This window comes from Gavialis gangeticus, unplaced genomic scaffold (assembly GCF_001723915.1).
Source record: "Gavialis gangeticus isolate Ggan-Ray unplaced genomic scaffold, GavGan_comp1, whole genome shotgun sequence".
NCBI classification, from domain to species: Eukaryota; Metazoa; Chordata; order Crocodylia; family Gavialidae; genus Gavialis; species Gavialis gangeticus.
The window spans coordinates 92,965,115-92,980,342 of record NW_017728992.1 but is presented as its reverse complement, the minus strand read 5'-3'; the positions used below and the strand labels follow the sequence as shown (position 1 = coordinate 92,980,342).

The window sequence follows — 15,228 nt, the reverse complement described above, 5'->3', positions numbered from 1 at the left end:
CTGTATATCTGCCAGTAAATTCTACTTCTCAAGAGCTTTCTGGCACACAGTATATACATGTCAAGAGAATTCAGATGACCTGAGACAGCCAAAAGATTCTGAATTTAGATGTTTAAATATTCTTTCTTCAAAACTTGAATTTCAGCAAACAATTACACCAAATGGCTTGTTTCTTGACCAGCTCTCACCAGGATATGAGCACAGATAAAACTTAAAGAAGTTTTGAGTCTGTTCATCTGACACTTTTGAAAAAGAGGTCATTCTGTACAATCCAAGACACTAATTTTATAGGGGTGATCTAGAAAATAACTGTTAAGGTCAACATATCAAATACATTACTTTAAAAAAATGCTGGCCAGTTCCTGCTCTTAGATACTTCTGACAGAAGTAGCAGACGATGGCAATCACAGAGAGGCAGTTCCTGCTCTTAGATCCTTGGCCTCTGGGAAGAAGTTAGAGAAGCATGGTACCTGCTCCATCTTCTGCCTCTGGCTCACATGACTTACATCAGGGTCAGATCAGACAGAGCAGAGCTTGGCTTCACCATACCCAACCCCCAGCCTGTCCCTTTTCTGCCAGGATTGAAGGCATCTGTTATAAAAGTTAGCTGGATTTCTGGAATCAGCTTTGGTTATGAAGGGATTTCCCCTACACAGGTCACTTGCTGCTTCCTTAAGAAAGAAGCAACACAAAGTAACTCACTACCAAAGCTATATTCAAACAAACATAAGTGAAGCCTTAACTTTGAATTACTAGCTTTATGTCAGTTAGCAACATAGCCTTAATTTTTCCATTACTGTTACACTTCTGTGCGACTTAAGATCTGGCATTGTAAAACAGGATGTTTTTAAACTTGGACATCTGTGAAACAGAAGTGTTCTAATCTGGACATACAGTGAATCCTTCAATTCCTACAAATGAAGAAACATTAGATGTAATGTATTACAACTTCTCTTTTCCACTCTCTTCATAATAGTATCTGCAATATTCAGGTCTGGTTTGTTTGAAACACTGACCTTTCTTAAAAAAATAAATCCTATATGGCTTTGAACAATAAGAGATGTGTAGTGAGACAGATTTCACTTACCATTAGGTAGTGCTCTCAGTGCTGTCACTGAAACTTTAAGCTGCTTAGCAATCTTATGAGAACTCTCCCGAACCTTTTGTACCTTCTTCCTCAATCCATTCAATCCAGACACAAGGCCTGTTGGAAGAAACAGCTGTGTTCTTTTCTACACATGTACAAATGCAAAACACCTTGCCGTCCATATTAAATCAAAATCTTTAAAATAGTTCTTAAAAATAGTAAGTATAAGGTGCAGACAATTAAGAAATGGATCAAATGGAAGGTTTTGGGTTTTTTTAAATCACATTAGGTATTTTAGTGAATACATACAAGTTTAAAATAAGTATAGTTATTGCTTCTCGGCCTCTTGAAGGCTCAGGTCACGTGCTGTAAGTTGTCTGGGGCCTATATATTCAAGTACTTTATCACAAGTCCATGATGGTTTACTCAAAATTGTTGTTCTTGGTTAAAGCAACTGGGTCAAAATGATGCATGTATGATTAGGAAAAGGAAAGCATATTTGATTTCCATCATTATGTTAGGCTTTTAGAAATAAGATAACTTACGATTCTGATAGGATCCACCTAGGGATATTTTTACTGGCAATAAAAAATACACATTCTCTGACCAGTGAGATTACATAGCCATATGCATATTTTCAAAGATGTTTGAGAGACAAAATGCAGTTTCTTATTACAACTTGATCTCAGTAAAATATCCCCTCAGCAAGCGTCTATACGGCACCCTATGGTGATGTAGCGACGCACTATGTTGCTGTAAGACATGCTATGGCAAAGTAGCAATCATGTGGGTCTACACATGATCACCAGCTACACCGCCATATCAGCGCACTCTCCCAGTATAGTGCACTACTACAGTGACACAGCAATGAAATCTACTTGTGCGCCACATGCACGACACAGTAACCACCCGTACTGCATCGTGCTTTAGTACTTCCAAAATGTGGTACTAAAGCACGACACCCTAGCAATGTCATCATATGGCAACATGTAGGTGTGCCCTCACTGTATGATCTGATGCAAAACATCTTCCTTTATGGCAAGATTCTGTTCCAGCTAAAGTCAATGACAAAACTCCTACTGATGTCAGTGGTGCAGGATCCAAAATCTTCTGAAACTTTTCAGAGTAATAAAAACGTGAAAGGATTTAGAAATGTATAGATAGGATGGTGAAAGGCATTTTATACAAGCACTGAGTAGATGTTCAGCTTGTTACTATAAATTTCACCTGAGCTGAGACAATAAGAAAAATATTAGATACCCGTGTGGTCATTAGGCCTAATTCATCACTGGCTCTGAGGTAAATGAACCATGCAAGAATGAATCTACTTTTATTGGCTCTTGCATCTGCTCTAATAACTAAATTCATTGCATTTGGAGAAATAATCAGTAAGGAATAATCAGTTATGTTCTAGAAGTATGTTTTGGAAAAAGAAAAGAAACAGAACAGAGGTTTCCTTTTAATACTCACAAAGGAAAATTATGTTCCTTCTTTGACATTACAACAACACATTTACCCATGATGCATTGGTTAATTCTTCTTATTTATGTCTCTTCCTCATTAATTTACATTCATTGCATATTGAACATATAGATAACAGTGCATAGCTATGAAAATACTGTGAAAAATGTACATTCTTTGCAGCTTACCATCATTTTTCCTCTTCAGATTTTTTGCTTCATTCAGAAATTTCGAACTAAGCAGTAAGGTGTCTTTCCCAAGAAAATCAAAAGATTCTTCTGGCTGAAAAAAGCAAACAATGCTTGCCACATAGGAAAAAAATAAGTTTACCTGAAAGAAATTCCACCAATCCTCAAACGGTATTAATTTCATGTATATTCTGATTATTATGGTCTTTTCAACATATTAGTTTGCTAAGCATGAATTCACTAACTATGGGACATTAACTTTTTTCAATATAACAAAAATAAATAAACAATGGTGAATCTTGGTATGACCTGATGGAATAGAAACTAGGAATGATAAACTATTACATTTAAACTCAGGTGCTGACTCACAGTTTTACCTCAGGAAAGTTGGTAATGATAAAATTATGAAAACTGGGTACTTAAAGATAGGGACTCATATTTAAAAAATGTTGATCTTAAACTTTCTTTGAACCAGTTTCCCCATATATAAAATGGAACTAACTAGCAGAAAAGCATTTTGAAAGTATGCTAATTAGTCTGAACATAACTTTGAGCATACAGGGTGGATCTACACATGCTATTAAGGTGATGGAATAAACTCTGGCACAGTTTAACCAGAGTTAACTGCTCCTGGGCAGGTTCGTACTTTGAGCCAGGGCAGAGCAGCCCCAGACCAGAAGCAGGCTCGGGGGTCAGCCCTGAGATCTGGGTGGCAGCAGAGGGCAGCCAGGGCCTGGCTGGGGCACAATGGTGCCCAAAGTGCAGAGCTGTGTGGCAAGGCAGCAGGTAGGGGTCTGGCCCCCTGCTGTCTGAGCTGACTGGATGCAATTTATGCCCAGGTCAGCACAATGTGCTAGGTACTGCTCAAACTTGAAAAACAAGAAAGGGTGTAATGTAAAGCAAAATGTCTAAGTTTTTAATCTTGGTAATAGAAGACTAAGGCTCTGGCCCAATGTCCTGAAGGTAGCAAGACTAAAGGATGACTAAATAAATATGCAATTAATGAAATATATAAGATTCTGGAACATTTTCAACACATAAAGCAATGTGGAAGAGGTAAAGAAAGTCAATGCTACGAGTGAGCTCAGCTTAGGCGTTAAGTAGGGTAGATTTTGTAGGAACAAACATATCAGGGTTAAACAGACCAATAGAAAATACACACACACACACACACACACACACACACACACACATATGCATATATGTATGTGTGTGTAAGTATATAACTGAAATGAAAGAAAAAGCAGATTGGTTAGAAAAGACTGACAGAGACAGCTAAGTGATGGGTACTTAAGGACTGGAGACCTCAGAATGGCCTAGAGCAATGCTGCCCAACCATTTCAATTTCACCCTGCAGGATGGTGCTGGTTTGTCGGTGGCCTGGATCCAGCCAGTAGGCTTGATCTAGGGCACAAGATAGGTGCAGTAGGGGCCAGATCTGGACCAGTGGGGGTTGGGGATAGCACGGCCCCATCCTGTCCATACAGGGGAAAGGAGCATGGCCTGGTCCTGACCCAGCCACGCAGGGGATGGGGGTGTGGCCCAGCCTTGACCCAGGTGCATGGGGTTTGGGAATTTGGTGGCAGGGTAGGGGTAGTGGTATTCATTTCCACTGCTTCCCCACCACTAAATTCCCTGATGCATGGAGAGCATCATGGGCTAAATGCAATGGCTCCACAAGTCAGATTTGGCCTGTGTGCCAGAGGCTGAGCATCCCTGTCCAAGAGGAATGGGAGAAATGGATGATGTTAAATGAAATAAGCTAATATTTGGAGATAAGAAGTAGAGTATAATGAAGATATGCTTGTGTTGTTGGCTACTTTGAGTGGGGAGGTGATCCAGGGATGGAGGTCAAACAAGGAGGTGAAGAGAAAAATCAGAGTCAAAGGGAGTGTCAAAAATGAAGCTACATTCATAAAAAAAGTGAGGGTGAAAGGCTGTGATGAGGAGAAAGAAAATCTGATAATCAAAGTATAATCTGATATCTGATAATCTGAAAATCTGATATCAATTATAATTCGGGTTCATCAGTGGCAGGTCCTGTCAGACCAACCGGGTGGCCTTTTACGATCAGATCACCAGATCATTAGATGCAGGGGTAGCAGTGGACATAGTCTTCCTGGACTTCCGGAAGGCTTTTGACACTGTCTCTCACCCCGTTCTCATTAAGAAATTGGGGGGCTGTGGCGTAGACACCCACACAGTCAAATGGGTCGCCAACTGGCTGGAGGGCCGCACCCAGAGGGTGGTAGTGGATGGGTCCTTCTCAACCTGGAAGGACGTGGGCAGTGGGGTTCCGCAGGGCTCGGTCCTCGGGCCCGCGCTGTTCAACATCTTCATCAGTGATTTGGACGAGGGGGCAAAAAGCACCCTGTTCAAATTTGCTGATGACACTAAGATGTGGGGGGACGTGGGCACACTAGAAGGAAGCAACAGGCTACAATCTGACCTAGACAGGTTACAAGGGTGGGCGGATGAGAATAGGATGGGTTTCAACACAGACAAGTGCAAGGTGATGCACCTGGGGAGGAACAACCGGCACCATACCTACAGGTTAGGGAACTCCCCTCTTGTCAGCACGGAGGCGGAAAAGGATCTTGGAGTCATCATTGACTCCAAGATGAACATGGGTCGGCAGTGTGGGGAGGCAGTTAGGAAGGCCAACCATACCTTGTCATGCATCCACAGATGCATCTCGAGCAGGTCCAGAGAGGTGATCCTCCCCCTTTATGCGGCACTGGTCAGGCCGCAGTTGGAGTACTGCGTCCAGTTCTGGGCGCCGCACTTCAAGAGGGATGTGGACAGCATGGAGAGGGTCCAGAGGAGGGCCACTCGCATGATCAGGGGACAGCAGGGCAGGCCCTATGAGGAGAGGCTACGGGACCTGAACCTGTTCAGCCTCCAAAAGAGAAGGCTGAGGGGGGATCTTGTGGCCTGTTATAAACTAGTCAGGGGGGATCAGCAGGCATTGGGGGAGTCACTGTTCCCCCGAGCACTGCCAGGAGTGACCAGGAATAACAGTCAGAAGCTGGCAGGGGGTAGGTTTAGGTTGGACATCAGGAGGCGCTATTTCACGGTCAGGGCGGCTAGGGTCAGGAACCAACTTCCAAGAGAGGTGGTGCAGGCTCCTACCCTGGGGGTTTTTAAGAGGAGGTTAGATGAACACCTTGCTGGGGTCATTTGACCCCAGTACTCTTTCCTGCCATGGCAGGGGGTCAGACTAGATGATCTGCTCAGGTCCCTTCTGACCCTAGAAACTATGAAACTAAGTCCAGCAGGAAGGTGACTCAGATGATGAATACATGAAAGAAAAGAATTACCCAGGGGAGTATTTTTCAGAAGTGGAAACAAAGTAGGAAAGATGTTCAGGGAGAATAGAAAGCAACAGGTGGTATCAAAGAACATGATACTGCCACCATTGTCCTTTGGGATTAAGTCAGGACAGGAATCATGAAAGGAGGCAAGAGTGGATTCAGCAGATGTCTGACAAGGAGACTCAGATATCAGAGTACAGAATGATGGAAAAGCATATCAGCAGGCATTCAAAGAAGAGCCTGATATGGGAGGAACCTAAGACTTAAACATGAATACTTACCAAGTCCAAGGGGTCAATTATAATTCGAGAAGCATCATCTGCTAGACTCTCTGTACTTTCAATCAAACTTTTAATATTGGGGTGGACATAGACAGTACTGGTTGCATTCAAAGATACATTTCTTACATTTGAAAGGCCACTGTGGAAGAAAAAATATATATCTATTTATATAAATATCTGCAATTGATGGGTATATAAAAAGTCACACAACATTGTATCCACTGATCATACATTAATTTAAACATTAATGTGCTAGTTGTTTTAGAAATGGTCATTCATGTGAACAGAAAGACATTAATCAACCCTTTCTAAAAGAAAAATACCACTTACTTACATTAAAAGTAAAAGCAACTAAATTTATTGTAGTTTGGAAAGAAGAGAAAAAATGATCTGCTCTCTTAGCAGCTTAACCTCTTATTTGTCTTAACTACATCTGGCAGTAATGTATATAAAGCCTCTATTGAGTTCATAAATCTTGATGCTTTTACCTCTCTAAAACATCTGCAAGTCTTTGAAGTTCAGCTGCATGATCCTCTGCTCTGTAGACTAAGTCAAGCATTCTTCTCATGGACATCTGCATAACCAGGTCATCCACATGATGCCGCAATTTTGCATTCCAGAGAACCAGCCCATCTCGTTGGAGTTCTAGATTCTTAGTAGTAGAATTATTTACCTTTTTAAAGAATCAAATGAAACAGACAACAGACTACACAAAATTAATATTAGCATGTTTAGAAACTTACCGATGTAGAGTTCTTTACATCTGTGGCAAGACGTGCAGCAACATCCACCAATGCCTTCCCTTCCTTAACTAGCATGATGGAAAGGTCATTTTCCACATTTATGCTTAGCTTTTTATTCTGTAACATAAATCAAGTGCTTTGTGAAAAGCTGTAGAATGAGCTAGTGCAGAAATCAAATACTGTCTAACCTTTCCTATTATTGACATTTCATAGATTCTACACAGGCTTTTTTGGATATTAAAAATATTAGCTTTAAAATCTAAAGATGAATTTAAGTCTGTAAAGTGAACTATTTAAAACAAAATATTTATTTGATACTTTTGTATTTGACAATGTGGAACCTCCAATCTTACATTTAATTCTGCCAGGTTACTAAAGATAAGGGGAAGCAGCCGGTTCGTCTCATTCGTGTTAGCATGAGCCTCATTCACCAAGTCCTGGGCTTCCTGTAGTCTGCTCATGTGGTTTGATAAGAGATCACTTGCATCTTTTTTCAGTTCTGCAAATTCTTGCTGGGGTCTGTGATACTCTTTCTGCACCCGTAGCAACAACCTTTCTGCACCTCTAATAAAGAGAGAGAGAGGATAGTCAATAAATGTAGGTGGATGTGAGAATTGAAAACAGGATTACCCAAGCTAAATGCTGACTTTATATAAACTTATGCAAGTTTGTTCACGAACCAGATACAGATACACATACAGCTATAAAATTTGCTTGTACCAACAGAAGACTAGATATTGTTGGTGTATGTTTGTGACAAGCATTGTGGCTTGTTAGCTTTGCCCATGACCTCAGTTAGAGGGAAAATGGACTCTCTACATATTCTTAATAAAAATATGCAATCCCTCAGTACGATAGTTACTAGAAGAGAGAAAAATCCTGTACCTTCCTTAAAAATGGTTTTATATGTAATCCCAGAATTACTGCCAAAGAATTACCTAATCTTTATTTATCTATTTATTTATTACCTATATTTTTCCATGATGAGTATTTTTGCAAAATATTTAGTCCTGGCTATTTTCAAAGACAGGATGCTGAACTCAGGTTTCCAAGGATGTGACCCTTCACGGAACTCCTATGTTCCACCAATATATAACATGCACACTACAGGCCCTGAAGTACCACTTTTACATAAATAATTCTGATTTTTCCTTTAATCCGCTTTTTTATGTCTTCAACTACAGCGAAGTATGTTTCATTTATAGAGTTATCACAAACAACAAAGCACATTTCATCTCACCTACTAAATACCAGATATGTATTTGCATTTATATATTTAAAATATTGATCTATAATCTTTAACATCAGAAACTGTAGTTCTACTTCATAATAAAAAACAGGTGCTAATATGAATATATTTTACAAGGTGGTATCCCCTAAACTATAGCAGAAAGGTTACTCTCTAAAACAATGGGGAACTTTGTCTTCTGAAGTAAATGTAGAAAGACTTAAGTTATAAATACTGTTTAATGGTATATAATCAAAAAGGCAATTCACTGTGATCCATGAGGTAACTATCTGCTCCCTGACAAATGCACTGTCAAGCTGCTTATTTAAATCAGTTTTGAATTTGCAGCTGCATAGCAAGATAAATTCTGCAGAGCAAACTCTTACAGTACTGGCATAAATCTTATTAACTCTCTTCTGCAATCTGTCAAAGGACAGTTATCAGAGAACTTTCAGAAATTTCTGCTGTGAGCCAGTAATTGAAAAAGTTAATTGAGAAATGCCCTGTATAACAGTCCAGGCTACTGTGAAAGTCAGAACATTCTGTTACTATGTGATGGAGTGCTTGGAGGTGCTTTTATACGCTATTCCAAGTCATTCATTATTATGAGAATAACTAGGTTGCATTTTAGTTCATTTTCATGTCTGTCTATTTTTTGTAAAAATTACTAAACAAGACAAGAGCAAGCATGAGAGATTGGTGAGCAAAGTGTTGTATGCTTGCTACCCGACTCTACTTTGGGATCACATTAATATATGAAAATAAAATTATTCAATTTATCTGACACATTTAAGCAAATACTGGGCATATCTACATGTGCAATTAATGCATCTGAAATTTCTGCGCAGAAAATTCAGGCTCATTAAAGCTCTCCCTGAGATCTGTCTACATGTGTGCCCCCACTGGGAACAAACTGAACTCAACAGGAGCAGCCCGTTTCAGGGCTGCTCCTGACCTGCCCTGTCCCCCTATAGCAGCCAGGGGGAGCTCTGTGTGGGAGAAGGAGGGAAGCTGTCCTGGCTGGGCAGGCAGCTGCCTCCCAACGATGTGGAGATTGCCTTAATAATACGTGTCCTGATCTCCACATGGCTAGAAGGCAGCGACCCAGCAGCCAGGACAGCTCTCCCAGCCATGTGGAGGATCGGGACTCAATCTCCGTGTGGCTGACAGGCAGCATCCCACTGCATCAAGACAGCTCCCCCTGCCCCCTGTGGCTCCCTGCTGCCTAGGTTGACCAGGACGAATTTGCTCCCAGTCAGTATGTACATGTGCAGTACAGTACATTAATTAATGCACTGTTTTTCTAGTGCCTGTATCTACAGGTACTATTAGTACCTGTGTCTACAGGTACTAACTAGAAACTGGTGTATTAGACTAATATATTGCGCAGTAATTGCTGTACAATGTAGGCAGTGACGCTTTACTACACATTAGATTAGTCTAGATGCACCCACAGTATCCTTCCCAATCTAAAAAATTGCAGAAAAAAGGTGGGGATGGAGGGGGTAATTCTCAAAAGCATTTGACATCAGTCTAAATCTGAAGTCAACAATAAAATTCTTATGGATTTCAGTGAAGCTAGAGTTAGGGAAATGAACATTTTAAAAATCCCAAATGCTGTAAAAAAACAATATTTAAAAATGTTTAAAATACCAAAATGCTGTAAAAGAGCCAATATTTAGGTTTCCCAGTTCTGGCAACTAATAATTTTAAAGCCATTTTAAAGTATTATTATTATTACTACTACTACTATGACTATCAATAATAATAGCCGTAATAATACTAAGAGTAATACATGGTGTCATACATACTATCTCTGCTCCTGTCTTCACCATCAGTCCCTCAAAAACTAGTGATACGTGTATGTGGGGGAAAATACCCTGTGAAACTTAGCATCACAGTGAGCAGGGTTTATGAAATCCTTACATGTGTTTCAAAGATTCTACCCTACAGTTCCAGCACAGCATAACCAACATCTTTTCTTTTCCATATACTGTTACAAAACTGATATATTTTTCAGGTATATAACAGCAATGAGATAATACTTACTTCAGTACAGCATTGGCATTTTGGTGCTGCTCCCTGAAATGCCTTTTATGCATTGTTTCCAGCAGGGTAGAGATATTCTCCAGCAAACTCTGAGTTGTGCTGTTTGACAGCTGGAAATCCAGACCCAATGTCTCATTTAATGATGCAGCCACTTCAGCAAGGACTAAGTGAGAATGAAACAATTCATCCAAGTCATTAGGAAAAGATGGAGTAAGTTTGAGTCCCTTTCACAAATTTAGCATAGATAGCCTCCCCTCGGAAACAACAGTCTCAGATTTACAAAAGGTGTGCGTGTGGACATAGTTTAAAATCAGGCACATTACCTTTGATGGTTGTATGCACAGTGTCAATAGATGCAGTCAATTCCTGACTCCTGTTCATGTTTCTTTGAGTGCCCCTGTTGAGTTGCCGGGCCCTCTCTAACATTCTAGTCAACTAGCATAAAAACAAATTAATGTTTTTATGATAACATTTCAAGACTTGTGGTTTTCTTCTGAATTTTTTACTGAATAAAAAACATTTCTAAGGTTTGCAGTGAATTGTATGGGGACAAAAAACAAATAACATTTCCTGACAAATAAAGTCACATTTAAGTGGATTTCAGATGCTGGCCAACCAATTGAGATGAGATGCCTGCAGGTGGATTAGTAATTGTGTGTCCTACATCTTTCAATATCAGTGAGAAATTGCTCTCTAAATTGTCACTACAATAGATATTACCACCACAAAATAATTACTTTGAAGAAGAGAAGATGAAATTTTAATATTTTAAAATAGAGTCATTTACCAGATATGGCACCTCTTGTAATAATAGCAACATCTGTATCCCTGAAAATGCTGATTTATGTTAGAAATGTAGAAGAGCACAAGTGGCCAATAAATGACATGACAGATCTCTAGTACATAATACTGGTATCCTCATTTATCACTTCCCTGGTTGGGGGAGGATAGGGGGACAGAGGGAAGCTTTAATTAGAGCAGTTCTGAGAACCATTCTAATTAAAGCGCCTGGAACATCTTGTGTATCAGCATCCCCGCATTTCAAACTGTCAGTGGGGGCACTTTATCTAAAGCTCAAACAAGTTTTAGTTAAAGCACCCCTGCTGCCATTTTGAAGTACGGGGACAGTGATACATGAGACACAGAGGCTGGTTGCAGCGCAGTAATTACCACACTCCAGCAGACTCAATTAATTACAGCACATCAAAGCAACTGTCTGGCTCATGTACAGGCACCCCCCATTGTGAGGTACTAGGAAAATGCACATTAGCCTATCTTAATGGGCATTAACTAAAGAGCATAGTTTTAGTGACACTTAATGCATATTAGCTTATTTTAATGAGCATTAACTAAATAGCACATTTTAATGATGCTTTAATGCACATTAAAATAAGTTAATATGCATTTAAGCTCACATGTAGACATGTCCCCTTTAACCTCAGTAGGACCTTTACCAGAGTGAAGACTAAATACAAAATGCTTTGCTTATTCATTTGCAGTCTGCTCACTTAAATCATTTTGTAAAAAAAAAAAAACACAACAATGAATGTGGTTAAAGGGTAGCAACACTTGGCAAACGTCCATAAATGACAAAAAGGTTGCCAAAACTAGTAAGAAGAAAATATTTTCCTTACTTGATATATGAATCCTTAAAATAGTTAAAAATTAAAGTTTTCTAAAACACACTAGAAGACCTTTTGTATGTTTTTAACCATTCTGTAGTAGAACGCTATACCTCTGCTGCAGTTTTACAGAATAACTCAAAAAAACTACTCTATTAAATGTTATAGGTGTTTACAGTAATTTCTAAACAACTCTCTTTTCACCCCCACTGAATACTGTAAGGCCTAAGACTTTTCCATAAAAGGTTCCTCAAATATCACTCTGTAACTTGAAATCAAAATGTAGAGTACTTGCCTCCTTTTGCAGTTGATCAGTGCGTCCCGATATACTCATCAGATGTTCTTTTGCTGTCTGTAGTGAATGAAGTGGATCTTCTCTAGGTAATAAAACCCCCTTTAAGGAATAACAGATTAATATTTAATGTATAATTCTTAGTACAGATTTCATGAAGCTACTGTTTTTGTAACCAGAAAATTTTAAATGCAAAAACTTAGTGTATATTTTAGGTAATATACGTTTATTAACATTAATATGTTCAAATGCCTGATTTTACATGTGTAAATTAAAAAATCTGAGATGTTATCAGCTGACCTCACAAGTACTCTTGGTGCAATTAGGTGTCAAATCTCTGGAACCAGCCAATTGTGCAGCGGAATCTACTGACTGTGTGTGATGGAGGAAGATGGTTCTACATCACCCACTTCTTTGTTACTTTAGCCTTATCAAGGGTTGAGCTAGTCTCTTCGGAGCGGCCTAAAGATGCCTCTAAATTATGATGCCTAACATTATCCCCTGGGACTACTTGCTGGCACCTGATCATTGAGTTCAGAACCCTGAGGAAAGAAAGGATGGAGAGTGGCAGAGTACAGACCCTGCACTTCAGAAAAGTAGACTGTAACTCACTCAGGGAACTGATGGGAAGGATCCCCTGAGAAAACAAGTCCTGAGGAGGAAAGGAGTCCAAGAGAGCTGATTGTATTTTTTTTAAAAACTTACTGGGGGTGCAAGAACAAACTACCCTGATGTGCAGGAAGACTAGCAAGTATGGCAGAAGACCAGCTTGGCTTAGCATGGAACTCTTCAATGAGCTAAAAACGCAAAAAGGAAGCTTATAAGAACTGGAAACTTGGATAAACAACTAGGGTGTACTGCACAGGCACGAAGGGATGAAATCAGGAAGGCTGAAATGCAACTGGTATTGCAGCTAGCAAGGGATCTGAAGGGTAACAAAAAGGGTTTCTACAAGCAACAAGAAGAAGATAAGGGAAAGTGTGGGTCCCTTACTGAATGAGGGAGGCAGCCTAGTGACAGATGATGTGATAAAGGCTGAAGTACGCAATGCCTTTTTCACCTCAGTCTTCACAGGACGGTCAACTCCCAGACTACTGCACCTGGCAGCACAGTTTGAGGAAGAGGTGAGCAGGCAGCAGTGGTAAGAGAACAAGTTTGGGATTATTCAGAAAAGCCGGATGTGTGTAAGTCACACACGTGTGTGGGGCCACATGTTATACACCCAATGGTACTGAGGGAGTTGGCTGATGTGACTGCAGAGCCACTGGCTATTATCTTTGAAAACTTGTGGCAACTGCGAGAGGTCCCAGACAATTGGAAATGGGCAAAAGTGGTGCACATCTTTAAGACAGAGAAGGAGGATCTGGGGGACTACACATCAGTCGGCCTCACCTGAATCCCTGGAAAAATCATGGAGCAGGTCCTCAAGGAATCAATTTCTAAACACTTGGAGGAGGAGAAGGTGATTAGAAACAGTCAGCATGGATTTGCCAAGAGCAAGTCATGCCTAACCAACCTGATTGCCTTCCTATGATGAGATAACTTACTCAGTGGATAAAGAGAGAGCAGTGGATGTGATATACTTTGACTTCAGCAAGTTTTTTGATTTGGTCACACATAACATTCTCACAAGCAAGCTAAGGAAGTATGGGTTGGATGAAGGGACTGTGAGGTGGATAGAAAACTGGCTAGATCGTCTAGCTCAGAGGGTAGTAATCAATGGCTCGATGCCTAGTTGGCAGCCAGTATCAAATAGAGTGCCCCAGGGGTCAGTTTGTTCAATAATCATCATCAATGATCTGGAAGATGGGATGAAGTACACCCTCAGTAGGTTTGCATATGACATAAAGCTGAGGGAATTGTAGATATGCTGGAGGGTCCCTTACTGAATGAGGGACCCTCCAGCATAGGATTCAGAGAGACCTCAACAAACTGGAGGACTGGATCAAAAGAGATCTCATGAAATTCAATAAGGACAATTGCAAAAGTTCTGCACTTAGGATGGAACAATCCCATGCACCAGTTCAAGCTGGGGACTGACTGGCTAAGCAGCAGCTCTGCAGCAAAAGACCTGGGAGTTACAGTGAACAATAAGCTGAACGAGTCAACAGTGTGCCTTTGTTGTGTAGAAGGCAAAGAATATATTCTTTGGATGAGCTGGAAGAGCTCCAGGCCGCAGTCCAGAGACTGCATGTCATCAGGGACTGTGAGCATGAGATAGAATCCTACTGCCAGGCCCTCCTCCCCCGGGAGACGGAGGGTAGACCACGGTCTCCCTCCGGGACAAGGAAGGACTCGGGGACCTCCCATTCTGTCCAGCCAAGGGGATGGACCAAGGTGGTCAAGGGCCCTAAGGCCCGCCACACCAAGACTCCTGTCCCGCTGGAGCTATGCAACGGGTACGAACCTCTTGCACCCCAGCAAAGCCTGTTGAGTTTCCAGCTCCCACAGGCAACACGGGCACTACTGTAGCTACCGCCCCTACTCTCCCCAAGACAAAGCACAAAGTGTTGTCATGCGAGACTTCATCCTGAGGGGGCTGAGGGGGCAATCTGCTGCCCCAACCCCTTAGCCCAGGAAGTCTGCTGCTTCCCAGAAGCCTGCATCTGAGACATTGCATAGAAGATTCCTAAGCTCCTCCAGCCCACTGAGCACTATCCCATGCTCCTTATTCATGTGGGCGCTAATGACACAGCTTGGAGTGCTCCCAGCTGGGTCATGAGGTGCTACAGGGATTTGGGAGCAGGGCTAAAGGGTCTGAGGGCACAGGTGGTGTTTTCTCTGACCCTCCCAGTCTTGGGCTACAGGCTGAGGAGGGAGAGGAGGATCCAGGTAGTTAACCAAAGATTGCAACGTTGGTGTCATCAGGAAGGCTTTGGCTTCCATGACCACAGTCTTCTCTTTGGTGAGAGAGGCAGTGAGCCGCTGGGAAGGGACGGCTTCCACCTCTCTCTGCTGGGAAG

General features: G+C 41.2%; 1 protein-coding gene across 2 annotated transcripts in view; it reads right to left on the bottom strand.

Moving 5' to 3' along the window:
- The window catches only part of LAMA1 (laminin subunit alpha 1), a 204,599-nt gene that overhangs the window by 29,103 nt on the left and 160,268 nt on the right, over positions 1–15,228 (bottom strand). For both annotated transcript variants that reach the window (XM_019525624.1, XM_019525630.1), the window contains exons 34-42: positions 12,269–12,367; positions 10,675–10,786; positions 10,352–10,514; positions 7,428–7,638; positions 7,075–7,191; positions 6,820–6,983; positions 6,332–6,470; positions 2,737–2,830; positions 1,088–1,204 (exon numbers count right to left, since the gene is read on the bottom strand). In XM_019525624.1, coding sequence (XP_019381169.1) covers positions 1,088–1,204; positions 2,737–2,830; positions 6,332–6,470; positions 6,820–6,983; positions 7,075–7,191; positions 7,428–7,638; positions 10,352–10,514; positions 10,675–10,786; positions 12,269–12,367 — 1,216 coding nt within the window. The remainder of the gene's footprint in view (positions 1–1,087; positions 1,205–2,736; positions 2,831–6,331; positions 6,471–6,819; positions 6,984–7,074; positions 7,192–7,427; positions 7,639–10,351; positions 10,515–10,674; positions 10,787–12,268; positions 12,368–15,228) is intronic.